The 14944-nt window shown below is 47.4% G+C and overlaps 1 protein-coding gene across 1 annotated transcript in view; it reads right to left on the bottom strand.

Annotated features, from left to right (window-relative positions):
* The window catches only part of gpr137ba (G protein-coupled receptor 137Ba), a 34453-nt gene extending 33249 nt beyond the window's left edge, over positions 1-1204 (bottom strand). Inside the window, exon 1 of the mRNA XM_078213775.1 lies at positions 767-1204. Within this exon, the coding sequence (XP_078069901.1) occupies positions 767-1114 (348 nt within the window). The 5' untranslated portion in view covers positions 1115-1204. The remainder of the gene's footprint in view (positions 1-766) is intronic.
* Between the last annotated feature and the right edge of the window lie 13740 nt (positions 1205-14944).

Genomic DNA, 14944 nt, shown 5'->3' with positions numbered 1-14944 from the left:
CACGTTCCCCCCGTGTCTACGTGGGTTTCCTCCGGGTGCTCCGGTTTCATAGAATCCCTACAGTGCAGAAGGAGGCCGTTCGGCCCATCGAGTCTGCACCAACCACAATCCCACCCAGGCCTTTTTCCCATAACAAAATCAGAGTGGAGAATGTGGGCAACGATCTCACTACCTCCCACAGTCTGAAAGACGTGCTGGTTAGGTGCATTGGCCGTGCTAAATCCTCCCTCAGTGTACCCGAACAGGCGCCGGAGTGTGGCGACTAGGGGACTTTCACAGTAACTTCATTGCAGTGTTAATGGAAGCCTACTTGTGACACTAATCATAGAATCCCTACAGTACAGAAGGAGGTCATTTGGCCCATCGAGTCTGCACCGAACGCAATCCCACCCAGGCCCTCATATTTACCCTAATCCCCCGACACTAGGGAGAAGTTAGCATGGCCAATCCACCTAACCTGCACATCGTTGGACTGTGGGAGGAAACCGGAGCACCCGGAGGAAACCCACAAATAAACCTAAACTTAAACTTAAAAACCAGGTACCTATCGACTCTTGGCCAGTCACAGATCTGCCCACAAACTGATTCACAGGAACGTGACAGCTTTGGAAATTTTGGAAGTGTGGGGAAAGAAAATATAATTGAAAAACAACTTTAATTTTTTTATCCAGTTTAACAGATTAACTTCAGAAAACGGTCTTAAAAAAAGATACTTCAACACAAGGCATCCTTTCATTGACAAGAACAGGGAAATATCTGTACTCACCTGAGTGAAGTAAAGATTCATCAAGCTTAAAGTGAAGAACTGGAGGCAAACTGGAAAACAATAAAGCAACCAGAAAGCAAAAGGGGCAAGAGAGTTCGCCCGCGCAAAGTCTCTGAAGTAAAAGGAAAAAAGGATGGTCCTCAGAGCAGCCCAGAGCAGGCAGAGGAAGAGAAACACCGTCTGGTAACTGAACCTCTTGTGTCTGTAGTGCAGAATAAGCCAGAGCTGGACGTATACAAACACAAAAAGCAGGGAGTAAAAGATGGTGTAAACTACAGTCAACCCCAGCTTCACAAAGGCAGGTACAGCGGGGGACAGAGTCGGAAGGAGAATTTCCTTGCTCTCCATATCCTTCACTTGGCTCTTAGTTCTCCATCCAGCCAAGGGGTTTGTTTCATTTTATCGGTCGAATTAAAAGCTTCAACTTCCTGCTCCCGCAGCTGGAGACAGCCAGCAGAGGCACATGACCACACCAGAATGATTCATTAAATCTGAGGCTTTGTCAGCATTTGGCAGGAAACTGAAAGCTGCCCATTTCAAGGCAGTCCTAAAACATTGGTGCCTACACTCAGAGTGCACTCACATCTTCGGCAAGGCCACACAGTCCGGCCACAGTGTAAATATGAAACACTATAAGCTGCACTCAATAGGATGTTTCCTCAGCTAACCTCTAAACTGGTTATAATGGAGAACTGAGAACAATTTAGGTTAAATTTTGGAATTGTTTTAAATGGGATTTACACTTTAACTCGTCCATCAAGATATTATGGACGGCACGGTAGCACAGTGGTTAGCACTGCTGCCTCACAGAGCCAGGGACCCAGGTTCAATTCCTGCCTCTGGTCACTGTCTGTGCGGAGTCTGCACGTTCTCCCAGTGTGTGGGTTTCCTCCGGATGCTCCAGTTTCCTTCCACAGTCCAAAGATGTGCGGGTTCGGTGGAATGGCCATGCCAAGTTGCCCCTTAGTGTCAGGGGGATTAGCAGGGTAAATCGAGGGGGAGGGGGTGTTATGGGAATAGGGTCTGGGTGGGATTGTTGTTGGGGCAGGTTCAATGGGCCAAATGGCCTCCTTCTGCACTGTAGGGATTCTGATTATATGATTATTTTGTCAAATATACCAGTTATGGACAGATTGGAAACATACCCTAATTCCATTTGATAATTGTGCATTTGAGTTGAGTTGATTTATTATTGTCACGAGTAGGCTTACATTAACACTGCAATGAGTTACTGTGAAAATCCCCTAGTCGCCACACTCTGGCGCCTGTTCGGGTAGACTGAGGGAGAATTTAGCATGGCCAATGCACCTAACCAGCACGTCTTTCAGACTGTGGGAGGAAACCGGAGCACCCGGAGGAAACAAATGCAAACAGGGGGAGAATGTGCAAACTCCACTCAGACAGTGACCCAAGCCGGGAATTGAACCCGGGTCCCTGGCACTGTGAGGCAACAGTGCTAACCACTGTGCCACCGTGCCATCCCAAAAGATATCAAATCCAAGCACAATCAGTGTTATCTCTCAAATGTGAGATTGTTTTACCATCAACAGTTTCTGGAGAAACAACTTGAATAGATAATTACATCCATCTAACCACAACTGAATGTTTTGCCTATTTTCCCCTTCTCCCTTTAGTACTAATGGGCTATAACTTCCACAGCACCTGAAATCTACCAATAAGTTGCCAAAGTAATCCTCAACCAAAGATTCTGCTAGATCATGTCCATCCTTCTTCCTGTCCCTCTGCTCGCATCCCTCCCCCTGCCTCCCAGAACCGTGATAGGGTTCCCCTTGTCCTCGCCTTCCAACCCACCAACCTCCACATTCAACAGATCATCCTCTGCCATTCCTGTCACTTCCTCTGCCACCATTATCCCCGTGACACCCTGGTCCACAGATCATTCCTACTGAGCATTCCCTACCTTTCCCACAGGACCTTCCCGTGCAAGGAAATGTCTTTTCACCTCCTCCCTTCTCACAGTCTCGAGAGCCAATCGCTCCTTCCAGGTGAAACAGCAATTTACTTGGTTTACTTTTCTATTTAGTTTTCCATTGGCTGTTCTCAATATGATCTCCCCTACATTTTTTAAGATTATTTATTAGTGTCATAAGTAGGCTTACATTAACACTGTGATGCGCTATCAATTAGGCAAAAGACTACTTGTGTGCCAATACAACTGTAGGCTTTTATTCATTACAGAACTAGGAACGCATCCCAACAGACAACCGACCCGAACTGAACAAGGGGGAGGAACCAGCCACCTTTATACTAGGTGACAAGGGGAGGGGCCAGCAGGGGATGTGTCCAGGCATGACAAACACACACAACCGAAGTCCACCACACACTGCAATGAAGTTACTGTGAAAATCTCCCAGTCGCCACACTCAGGCGCCTGTTTGGGTCAATGTACCTAACCAGCACGTCTTTCGGACTGTGGGAGGAAACCGGAGCACCCGGAGGAAACCCACGCAGACACGGGGAGGACATGCAAACTCCGCACAGACAGTGACCCAAACTGGGAATTGAACCCGGGTCCCTGGCGCTGTGAGGCAGCAGTGCTAACCACTGTGCCACCGTGAATGCAGATTGGGTAAACGCTTCGCAGAACAGTTTCATCTAATCCATAGGCCTGACCCCCTCGTCCTGGTCACTTCTCATTTAAATTCAATGCCCCACTCACATTTTATGATTCATTTTAGGTAGGAAATCAAGGTGAGGCAGTGTAAAGTAAAGGGTACAATTCTATAGGGGTACAGGAACAGAGAGACTGGGGGGAGGGGTGGGTATAAGTGCAGAAATCATTGAAGGTGGCAGATAGAGAGAGCAAAGTGTATGGGATCCTGGACTTTCGAAGTAGGAAAAAAGATTACAAATATCTCTTTGTGGGTGAGACTAGGTGAGTTGCCTTTGCAAGAGCCAACATGGACACAGCAGCCCAAATGGCCTCCTCCTGTACTGAATGATTAAAGGATCCTGACCCCTTTCCTACACTGTTCTAGTGAAACTCAAAGTAAGCTCAAGGAACAGCACCTCATCTTTAGATTATTTATTAGTCACAAGTAAGGCTTACATTAACACTGCAATGAAGTTCCTGTGAAATTCCCCTAGTCGCCACATTCCGGCGCCTGTTTGGGTCAATGCACCTAACCTGCACATCTTTGGACTGTGGGAGGAAAGTGGAGCACCCGGAGGAAACCCATGCAGACACGGGGAGAATGTGCAACTCCACACAGACAGTGACCCAAGAAGGGAATCAAACCTGGGTCCATGGCACTGTGAGGCAGCAGCGCTAACCACTTGTCACCACTTTCTAGGTTTTCAGACTCAACATTGGGTTTAACAGTTAGAGAGACTTAGGGCAGGATGTAACGGCCTCGCTCGACCCGAGACCGGAAAATCCCACCAGAGGTCAACGGACATTTCCATTGCCCACCCCTCGCCCGCTCCGATTCTGTGGTGGGCGGGGCAGTAGAATTCCAGCGCAAGTTTTTTTAAAAATGTTTGACTCCATTCTTAAAGTTGTGATGCCATGTGCAGAGTGGACTGGGCAAGCCCATAATCCATCTTCTTGCTTACTCCAAAAACCAAATTCAAGTTAGAGAGAACTATTTCTTCTGGTGTGGGAGTCCAGAACAAGAGGGAATTACCTTCAAATCAGGGGTAATGGAGGAAGGATGTCTTCATAGAAAGGGAAGTGCAAAGCTGTGGTTCTTTCCCCAGAAAGGTTGTTGGGGCTGAGGGTTGGGGTGAGATTGATTGAAAAAATCTCAAAACAAAGATTGCTAGGTTTTCTTTGTTAGGCAAAATCAATAAGCAGTCGAGAACCAAGGTTGGTAAATTGAGTTAAGGTGCAGATCAGGCATAGTCGTATTGAATGGTGGGACAGCAGGCTGAAGAGGTTGAATGGCCTCCAGATGCTATTATGCTGGAACCTCTAACCTAATGCTGTTACATTTGTTTGAAATTTACTCAAAGTGCAGACAGGTTTAAGTTTAAAGTTTATTTATTTGTGTCACAAGTAGGCTTACATTAACACTGCGATGAAGTTATTGTGAAAATCCCCTGGTTGATACACTCCAGCGCCTGTTCGGGTACACTGAGGGAGAATTTAGCATGGTCAATGCACCCTAACCAGCACATCTTTTGGACTGTGGGAGGAAACCAGAGCACTCGGAGGAAACCCATGCAGACACAGGGAGAACGCGCAAACTCTGTGTGGTGAACCACAGATGGTTACCACTATGGGTACTGAACCATAGATGGTTATCACTATGGGTACTTGTACATATGTTACTCTTGTTACTGTTGGGGTTAGGGTTGGGGTGTTCCACCTGTTGGTATTGTTCTGTGGTACACTCCGGTTGGCTCTGCCTACCTATAGGAGTATAAAGGTCACTGCACTGCCTGGTGACCCTTTAGTCTGGGATTGTATTGTTAAGCAGTATGCTCCATTCTTGTTGCTATTAAAAGCCTTTATTTCCCGGGTACGCTCCAGCCTCCCGAGTGAATTAATCGTGCATCACTCTGCATAGACAGTGACCCAAGCTGGGAATCGAACCCGGGTCCCTGGCGCTGTGAGGCAGCGGCACTAACCACTGTGCCACCCCTTCAAAAATCAGAACATTTGAATAGTTTGGGATTCTTTAACACTCTGACATATCAATTTTAGAAATCTCTCTCCCCCCACAAAAATGATCAGGGATCAATTCATAAAAATTATCACCATCAATCTGTGCTAGAAAGGATTTCCAAGTAAAGGCAGCAATTTTTAATACATTAACATCAGCAAATATTTATTTTCCTACAAAAGCAAAACAGTATGAATGCTGGAAATCCAACTGAAGCTTTGGACCAGGATTCTCCGACCTTCCTGTCGCTGGGATTCTTTAGTCCCACAGCTGTGAACAGCGGTTTGACTGAACGCCAAATTCCCCCTTCTCGCTGGCAGCGGGAGTGGGGCCTGCGAGACTGAAGAGTTCCGGCCGTTAACTCTGTTTCTCTCCACACATGCTGCCTGACCTGCTGAGTACTTCCAACAATCTTGTTTTTATTTCCACTTCCCCGCAATTCTCCTGGGAGACATTTTGAAATGATCTGAGACTGTTCAGAAAATATTATGAGAATGATAGGGGACTGGTGCAGCTACTAAACACTTTAAATATCACTCAGTTGGGACAGAACCATTTAAGGAAATGTGCCTTTTGGAACTGATCTTCAGCAACCCAAGGTGCAGTGGAGACGTTTCTATCTCAGCACTGCTGCCTCACAGCGCCAGGGACCCGGGTTCAATTCCCACCTCGGGTCACTGTCTGTGCGGAGTTTGCACATTCTCCCCGTGTCTGCGTGGGTTTCCTCCGGGTGCTCCGGTTTCCTCCCACAGTCCAAAGATGAGCGGGTTAGGTGGATAGGCCATGTTAAATTGCCCCTTAGTGTCAGGGGGACTGGCTAGGGTAAATACATGGGGTTACGGGAATAGGGCCTGGGTGGGATTGTGGTTGGAGCAGATTAGATGGGCCAAATGGTCTCCTTCTGCACTGTAGGATTCTATGATTCTATTACTGGATTAATAATCCAGAGGTTGAGAATTGCAACCCTACCGTGGCAGAATTAAGAATTTGAATTCAGTTTAAAAATCTAGAAATAAAATTAAAAGTGTGAATAAAAGTGAGCAGGAAGCTGAGACATCATTGAAAAATCCTAATTGGCTCACTAATACCCCTTTAGGGAAGGAAACCAGCCATCCATTTCTAGTCTGAACCAAAACATGGCTCCAGCCTCCTACCAACTTTCTTCTTTGCAACAGAGACTACACTTCAAAGTGAGTACTTAATGATTGTTAAACACTTAGGGTCATTCTGAGGTTTTGAAAGGCTCTGTATAAAAGCAAGTCCTTCTTTCAGTGTGAATCCCTCCAGACCGTGCTTTGAAAGTGACTGCTGAATTGGTGTTGAAACGATAATAGTAAAGTCCAAGCAGCAAAGATTTAATGTTTAAAATTTATTTATTTATTAGTGTCACAAGTAGGCTTACAATAACCCCACAATGAAGTGAAAATCCCCTAGTTGCCACACTCCGGCACCTGTTCGGGTACACTGAGGGAGAATTTAGCACGGCCAACGCACCTAACCAGCACGTCTTTCGGACTGTGGGAGGAAACCAGAGCACCCAAAGAAAACCCCCACAGATATGGGGAGAATGTGCAGACTCCGCACAGTGACCCAAGCCGGGAATCGAACCCAGATCCCTGGCGCTGTGAGGCAGCAGTGCTAACCACTGTGCAACCCGTAAAAACATGCTTCAGAATAAAGGCAGCCAGCTGCAGCATCCAAAACCACGCAGGGGTGTAACTGGGAAAGTAAGCAGCCTCTGCTGGGCCAAAGCTGGTAGATGCCTGCCTACAATCCCTGACATGTGCCAGTTGTAGCTGGGCGAGAACCCATTCATTACCAGTTTTATGGGTTCCGGAGCTTTGATACCAGCTACACTGGGTGGCCAAAATCCATGACATGCTGGTATTCCCTGGTACCAGGTTTACTGATTTGTCCCTCTGGGATATTAAATCTAGAGAAGAGCAATAAATGCCCATTTGCAGTGACGCCTCCTCCCTAAGAATTACATTTTAAAATTCTAGACATCTTTTGATTTATTATTGTCACATGTATTGGTATACAATGAAAAGTATTGTTCTTGCATGCTATATAGACAAAGCATACCGTTCCTAGAGTACATAGAGGAGAAGGAAAGGAGAGAGTGTAGAGTGTAGTGTTACAGTCATAGCTAGGGTGTAGAGAAAAATCAGCTTAATGCGAGGCAGGTCCATTCAAAAGTCTGACAGCAGCAGGGAAAAGTTGTTCTTGAGTCGGTTGGTACGTGACCTCAGACTTTTGTATCTTTTTCTCGGTGGAAGAAGGTGGAAGAGAGTATGCGTGGGATCCTTGATTATGCTGGCTGCTTTTCCGAGGCAGCGGGAAATGTAGACAGTGTCAATGGATGGGAGGCTGGTTTGAGTGTTGGACTGGGCTTCGTTCACGATCCTTTGTAGTTCCTTGCGGTCTTTGGCAGAGCAGGAGCCATACCAAGCTGTGATAAAACCAGAAAGGATGCTTTCTATCGTGCATCTGTAAAAGTTGGAGAGAGTCGTAGCTGACATGCCAGATTTCCTTAGTCTTCTGAGAAAGTAGAGGCGTTGGTGGGCTTTCTTAACTATCGTGTCGGCATGGGGGGACCAGGACAGGTTGTTGGTGATCTGAACACCTATGAACTTGATGCTCTCGACCCTTTCTACTTCGTCCCCATTGATGTAGACAGGGGTTTGTTCTCAACTATGATTCCTGAAGTCGATGAAGTCGTTCTGCAACTAGTGATGATCAACCTTCAAAACATTCTAATTATATCATGTGGAAATAACTCAGATCCTCCAACAGACAGCTCAAATATGAGTGAAATGAGTACTTAATGAGGAAGAAACTAAATACTTTCACTGGCAGAGAAGGAAGTGCTCACATTCAGAAACAAACTGTGCACAGTAACAAATGAGGTTGAATAAAGCTTGCAAATGAACTGGTCAGTTTATCAAACTTTGACCAAACAATACAACACGACAATGCCAGCAGCTAAACATCACTGGTCACCTTCCTCCCAGCTGCAGGCATTCCCAGACCCTGGGGTGATCTTAGCCCTCAACCCGTCAGTTCAGGGACGGGGCAAGTCGGTAAGAATGATCAAAAGGTGAAAAATCGGGTTTGTGCCCAATTTCTCCCCTCCCACAATCTAACTGGGCCTGCCTGATTATAATATTGAAATGAACTCTCTCATGTTTTGGCACGGTAGCACAGTGGTTAGCTCTGCTGCCTCACAGCAAGAAGTTTAACAACACCAGGTTAAAGTCCAACAGGTTTATTTGGTAGCAAAAGCCACACAAGCTTTCGGAGCTCTAAGCCCCTTCTTCAGGTGAGTGGGAATTCTGTTCACAAACAGAGCATATAAAGACACAAACTCAATTTACATGAATAATGGTTGGAATGCGAATACTTACAACTAATCAAGTCTTTAAGAAACAAAACAATGTGAGTGGAGAGAGCATCAAGACAGGTTAAAAAGATGTGTATTGTCTCCAGACAAGACAGCCAGTGAAACTCTGCAGGTCTAGGCAACTGTGGGGGTTACAAATAGTGTGACATGAACCCAATATCCCGGTTGAGGCCGTCCTCGTGTGTGCGGAACTTGGCTATCAGTTTCTGCTCAGCGACTCTGCGCTGTCGTGTGTCGCGAAGGCCGCCTTGGAGAACGCTTACCCGAATATCAGAGGCCGAATGCCCGTGACCGCTGAAGTGCTCCCCAACAGGAAGAGAACAGTCTTGCCTGGTGATTGTCGAGCGGTGTTCATTCATCCGTTGTCGCAGCGTGTGCATAGTTCCCCCAATGTACCATGCCTCGGGACATCCTTTCTTGCAGCGTATCAGGTAGACAACGTTGGCCGAATTGCAAGAGTATGTACCGTGTACCTGGTGGATGGTGTTCTCACGTGAGATGATAGCATCTGTGTCGATGATCCGGCACGTCTTGCAGAGGTTGCTGTGGCAGGGTTGTGTGGTGTCGTGGTCACTGTTCTCCTGAAGGCTGGGTAGTTTGCTGCGGACAATGGTCTGTTTGAGGTTGTGCGGTTGTTTGAAGGCAAGAAGTGGGGGTGTGGGGATGGCCTTGGCGAGATGTTCATCTTCATCAATGACATGTTGAAGGCTCCGGAGGAGATGCCGTAGCTTCTCCGCTCCGGGGAAGTACTGGACAACGAAGGGTACTCTGTCCACTGTGTCCCGTGTTTGTCTTCTGAGGAGGTCGGTGCGGTTTTTCGCTGTGGCGCGTTGGAACTGTTGACCAATGAGTCGAGCGCCATATCCTGTTCTTATGAGGGCATCTTTCAGCGTCTGGAGGTGTCTGTTGCGATCCTCCTCATCTGAGCAGATCCTGTGTATATGGAGGGCTTGTCCGTAGGGGATGGCTTCTTTAACGTGTTTAGGGTGGAAGCTGGAGAAGTGGAGCATCGTGAGGTTATCCGTGGGCTTGCGGTACAGTGAGGTGCTGAGGTGACCGTCCTTAATGGAGATGCGTGTGTCCAAGAATGCAACCGATTCCGGAGAGTAGTCTATGATGAGTCTGATGGTGGGATGGAACTTGTTGATGTCATCATATAGTTGTTTCAGTGATTGTTCACCAGCCTCACAGCGCCAGGGACACAGGTTCGATTCCGGCTCGGGTCACTGTCTGTGCGGAGTCTGCACGGGATTCCTCCGGGTGCTACGGTTTCTTCCCACAGTCCAAAAGACACGCTTGTTAGGGTGCATTGGCCGTGCTAAATTCTCCCTCAGTGTACCCGAAAAGGCGCCAGAGTGTGGCCACTAGGGAATTTTTCACAGTAGCTTCATAATGTAAGCCTACTTGTGATACTAATAAATAAATAATAATTAAAATAAATAAAAAGGTTTCCAGGAACTCTGATCAGCAACCTTAAGAATTAAGACCACTCAGAAACGTGGCAGTCGTACTAAGGATCAGCAAATCTTTTTTATGTCAGGATATATGACTTGAAGCCCACAGATAGCATCACCTGCCAGTCTTGTTTGTCCTCATGACACCAAGCAGGACAATCTGGACAAGCTGACAAAGGGTGACAGGTCCGCTGAGGGTAAAACACCCGGGCGCGATGGTGTACCGGCTGAATTTTATTCCACTCTGTGGGACTGGAGCGCCCAGGACCTGCAGGGAGTGCGTGAGAGGCTTCTGGCTGGCAGCATTTCAGAGGCCATGAGGAAAGGCATCATCAGCTCCGTGTACAAACGGAAGGGGAAGAGGAGGGGAATTAGAAATTGGCGACCCATTTCACAGCTAACTGTGGAGTATAAACTCTTGTTCAAACTCAATGCAACTGGGTCACGTCCGCTCTGGATCTGGTGATCCACCACAATAAGGCCTGGACTGTGCCAAACAGGAACAGTTCTGATAGCCTCACACCTGACGAAGGAGCAGCAAGCGCTCCAAAAGCAAGTGGCTTTTGCTACCAAATAAGCCTGTTGGACTTTAACCTGGTGTTGTGAGACTTATTCCAGCGGTAGCACAGTGGTTAGCACTGCTGCTTCACAGCTCCAGGGACCTGGGTTCGATTCCTGGCTCGGGTCACTGTCTGTGTGGAGTTTGCACATTCTCCTCGTGTCTGCGTGGGTTTCCTCCGGGTGCTCCGGTTTCCTCCCACAGTCCAAAGATGTGCACGTTAGGTTGATTGGCCATGCTAAAAAAAAAAATTGCCCTTAGTGTCCTGGTTAGAGGGATTAGTGGGTAAATATGTAGGGATGTGGGGTGGGGCCTGGGTGGGATTGTGGTCGGTGCAGACTCGATGGGCCGAATGGCCTCTTTCTGTGCTGTAGGGTTTCTAAGATTTCTCACAGCCTCACACTCCTCAGAGATACAATTATCTCTAAACAGGACAAGAGAGTGGAGTGAACACCTCCTCAAGGACAATTAAGGATTGCAACAAATTCTGGCTTTTGCCAGCGATGCTCACATGCTACAAAGAGATAAAAATAAATCTGCCTCATTAACTTGTACTGGAGACGGCCTTTGATAGAATATTGCACACCTGTATGATGCAGGTACATTCCAATACGGGGATTGGGAATGGAATCTACATTCAACTACTCTACACAAATGTCAGTAGCGCAATCTTAATAAATTGCAAAGCTTTCTTATGGAATCTAGAGTCTAGCAAGGCTGTCCTCTGTGTACTTGTGTTGTATCGAACATTTTCCTCGAGCCCATCAGGAAGGAAGGTATAAAGAGGGGTGACACCGAGACAGACAGACAGAAGCACTTAGGTCAAAGCCTCCCTGTGCGTGGATAACATTCCCGTCTTCTGCTTCGATCCCTCATTGGGTCATAACCCCATTGAGCGTCTGTGACCAGTTCCAACTGACCTGGGAATTGCAGCAACAGCAAGGCCACGTTCTTTGGGAATTGGGATGGCCCATCCTTTGTCCCCTTCACTGTCACGACTGACTACCTGAAGGTGCTGGGGATATGGTTTAGGAGGGCTGGGGCATGTGCCCAGAACTGGAATGAGTATATAGAACAAAGAACAACAAAGAACAGTACAGCACAGGAACAGGCCCTTCGGCCCTCCAAACCTGCGCCAACACGTGATGCCTGTCTAAACTAAAGAGCTTTTGCCTCTATTGCGGTCCATATCCCTCTATTCCAGGCTAATCATGTATCTGTCTCACAAATGTTGTTGTTGTATCTGCTTCTGTGGTCACGGTCAAAGAACAAATAGGTATGTGGGCGTAACGTTCCCTCTCCATTGCAAAGTAAGAACCTGGCTGTCAGTTGCAAAGTGCTGTGGTGTTGCTGTAAGTGGCGCAGGTCTGGTCCATACCAAATTCCTGCTTGCCCGAGACATCTTCCGCTTCACCTGGAGATCAGGAGTGGACCATGTTTGCCGGGAAACCATGAACAAATCGCCAGATAAAGTGGGGAAAAACATCCTGAACATCACTCACATCTTACAGCAGATGCTGGAAAACTGAAAGGAAAACAGAAAATGCTGGTAATACCTATCAGGCCAGGCAGCAACTGAGAATAGAAATACAAAGTTAATGTTTCACGTTTGTGATCTTTTATTAGGACTGAGGAAACTTAGAAATGTAATAGGCTTTGAGAAGGTGTGGACAGGGTGAGTAGGGAGCAGCTGCTCCCCTTGGTTGAGGGATCAATCACGAGGGGGCATCGTTTTAGGGGAAGGGGATTTGAGGAAAACATTTTTTCACTCGAGAATGGTGGGAATCTGGAATGCACTGCCTGGAAGGAAGTGGAGGCCGGAAACCTTACAACCTTTAAAAAGTATTTGGCTGGGCATTTGAAACATCACAACATCAAGGATATGGGACAAGTGCCGCTTTCAGAAATCTGTGAATACGTACCCCAAGATCCATCTGTTCCTCTGAGTTTCCTAGTGTCCGGCCATTCATTAAATAGCCCAATCCGTCACGCAAACCAGCCTCCCATCCATTGACTCCGTCTACACTTCCCGCTGCCTCGGGAAAAGCAGCCAGCATAATCAAGGACCCCACGCACCCCGGACATTCTCTCTTCCACCTTCTTCCGTCAGGAAAGAGATACAAAAGTCTGAGGTCAGGTACCAACCGACTCAAGAACAGCTTCTTCCCTGCTGCTGTCAGACCTTTGAACAGACCTACTGTAATAACTCCACGGAGGCAAAAGTCCCGTCACCAAGTTACTTTATTTACACCATACATCTGTACACAGCCAGCTCTCCAGTTGCTCGCTGCTGAATGCAGGCTGGGAGTCTGACACACCTGCTTTAAATAGGGAGCACGAGGCTCCCTGATTTAACCATCAAAGAACAAAGAACAGTACAGCACAGGAAACAGGCCCTTCGGCCCTCCAAGCCTGTGCCGCTCCTTGGTCCAACTAGACCAATCGTTTGTATCCCTCCATTCCCAGGCTGCTCATGTGACTATCCAGGTAAGTCTTAAACGATGTCAGCGTGCCTGCCTCCACCACCCTACTTGGCAGCGCATTCCAGGCCCCCACCACCCTCTGTGTAAAAAACGTCCCTCTGATGTCTGAGTTATACTTCGCCCCTCTCAGCTTGAGCCCGTGACCCCTCGTGATCGTCACCTCCGACCTGGGAAAAAGCTTCCCACTGTTCACCCTATCTATACCCTTCATAATCTTGTATACCTCTATTAGATCTCCCCTCATTCTCCGTCTTTCCAAGGAGAACAACCCCTTATGAGTCAATTAGGACTCATCAGTATTTCAGATACCAACCAAATAAAATAAATCAAATTAACTGAGGGACAACTTAAAAAGGACAGCTCCCCAAAAGGAGGGGGAACAGGCTGAATCAAAAAGCAAAGTACAAGGAAACTTAAAACATCAAATTAAAATGTGATTATTGGGGTCTATAATGCACCCCAGTCCCTGCCCAATGGGCACTGAAGGTGTCAACTGTGCCCCCGGACACCGCATGCTCCCTTTCTAGGGACACCTGGCCGCGAATATAGCTGCGGTAGAGGAACAGACAGTCAGGGTGGACGACCCGGTCGATCGCCCATTGCCTGGACCTATTGATGGCTCGCCTCGCTAGGCCCAGATAGGAATCATCAGGTATCTCTTTTGACACCAACCAAGTAAACAAACTCAAATTAACTTAGGGACAAATTAAAAGGGGCGGCTCCCCAAAGGAACGGGGGAACAGCCCGAACCAAAAACAAAGTCGAAAGGAAACTTAAAACATCAAACCAAAAGGTGATTATCAGGGTCGATAATACACCCCAGCCCCTGCGGTGCCCAGCGGTCGCGGAAGGCGTCAACCGCGCCCGTGGTCACCGCATGCTCCCTCTCCAGAGACACCTGGCCGTGAATGTAGCCGCGGTAGAGGGGCAGACAGTCGGGATGGACGGCCTCGTCGATCGCCCGCTGCCTGGACCTATTGATGGCGCGTCTCGCCAGCCCATAGTGGACTCATCAGGTATTTCATACTCTAGCAAGCCAACCTCATTAGCCTGGCTGAAGTCATCACACCTACCTTGCATTAAATTGACCTTTCTCTACACTCTAGCTATGACTGTAACACTACATTCTGCACTCTCTCCTTTCCTTCTCTATGAACAGTATGCTTTGTCTGTATAGCGCGCAAGAAACAATACTTCTCACTGTATACTAATACATGTGAAAATAATAAATCAAATCAGATCAAATCAAATCCCCAATCAAATCAAATCAAATTAAATACTCCTTTGTCTTGTTACTCCTTCCAAAGTCCATCACCTCGCGCTGGTCAGGGTTAAACACCACCTGCCACTGCTCTGCCCATCTGACCAACCCATCTATATCTTCCTATGGTAGGTGAAAGAAAGAACACAAGGGAAGGTCTCTGATAGGGTTTTTTTCACAGGATGTGGGCGTCACTGGTTATCAAGTCATAGAGTCTTACAGTGCTGGAAAGGCCCTTCAGCCCATCGAGTCTGCACCAACAATAACTACCACTAAAGCCGCATTAATGCCATTTTCCAGCACTTGTCCCATATCCTTGATGTTATGATGTTTCAAGTGCTCATCCAAATACTTTTTAAAGGTTGTAAGATTTCTGGCCTCCACCACCTT

Source organism: Mustelus asterias, chromosome 5 (assembly GCF_964213995.1).
Source record: "Mustelus asterias chromosome 5, sMusAst1.hap1.1, whole genome shotgun sequence".
In the NCBI taxonomy this organism is placed as follows: domain Eukaryota; kingdom Metazoa; phylum Chordata; class Chondrichthyes; order Carcharhiniformes; family Triakidae; genus Mustelus; species Mustelus asterias.
This window is presented reverse-complemented; position numbering and strand designations above follow the sequence as displayed.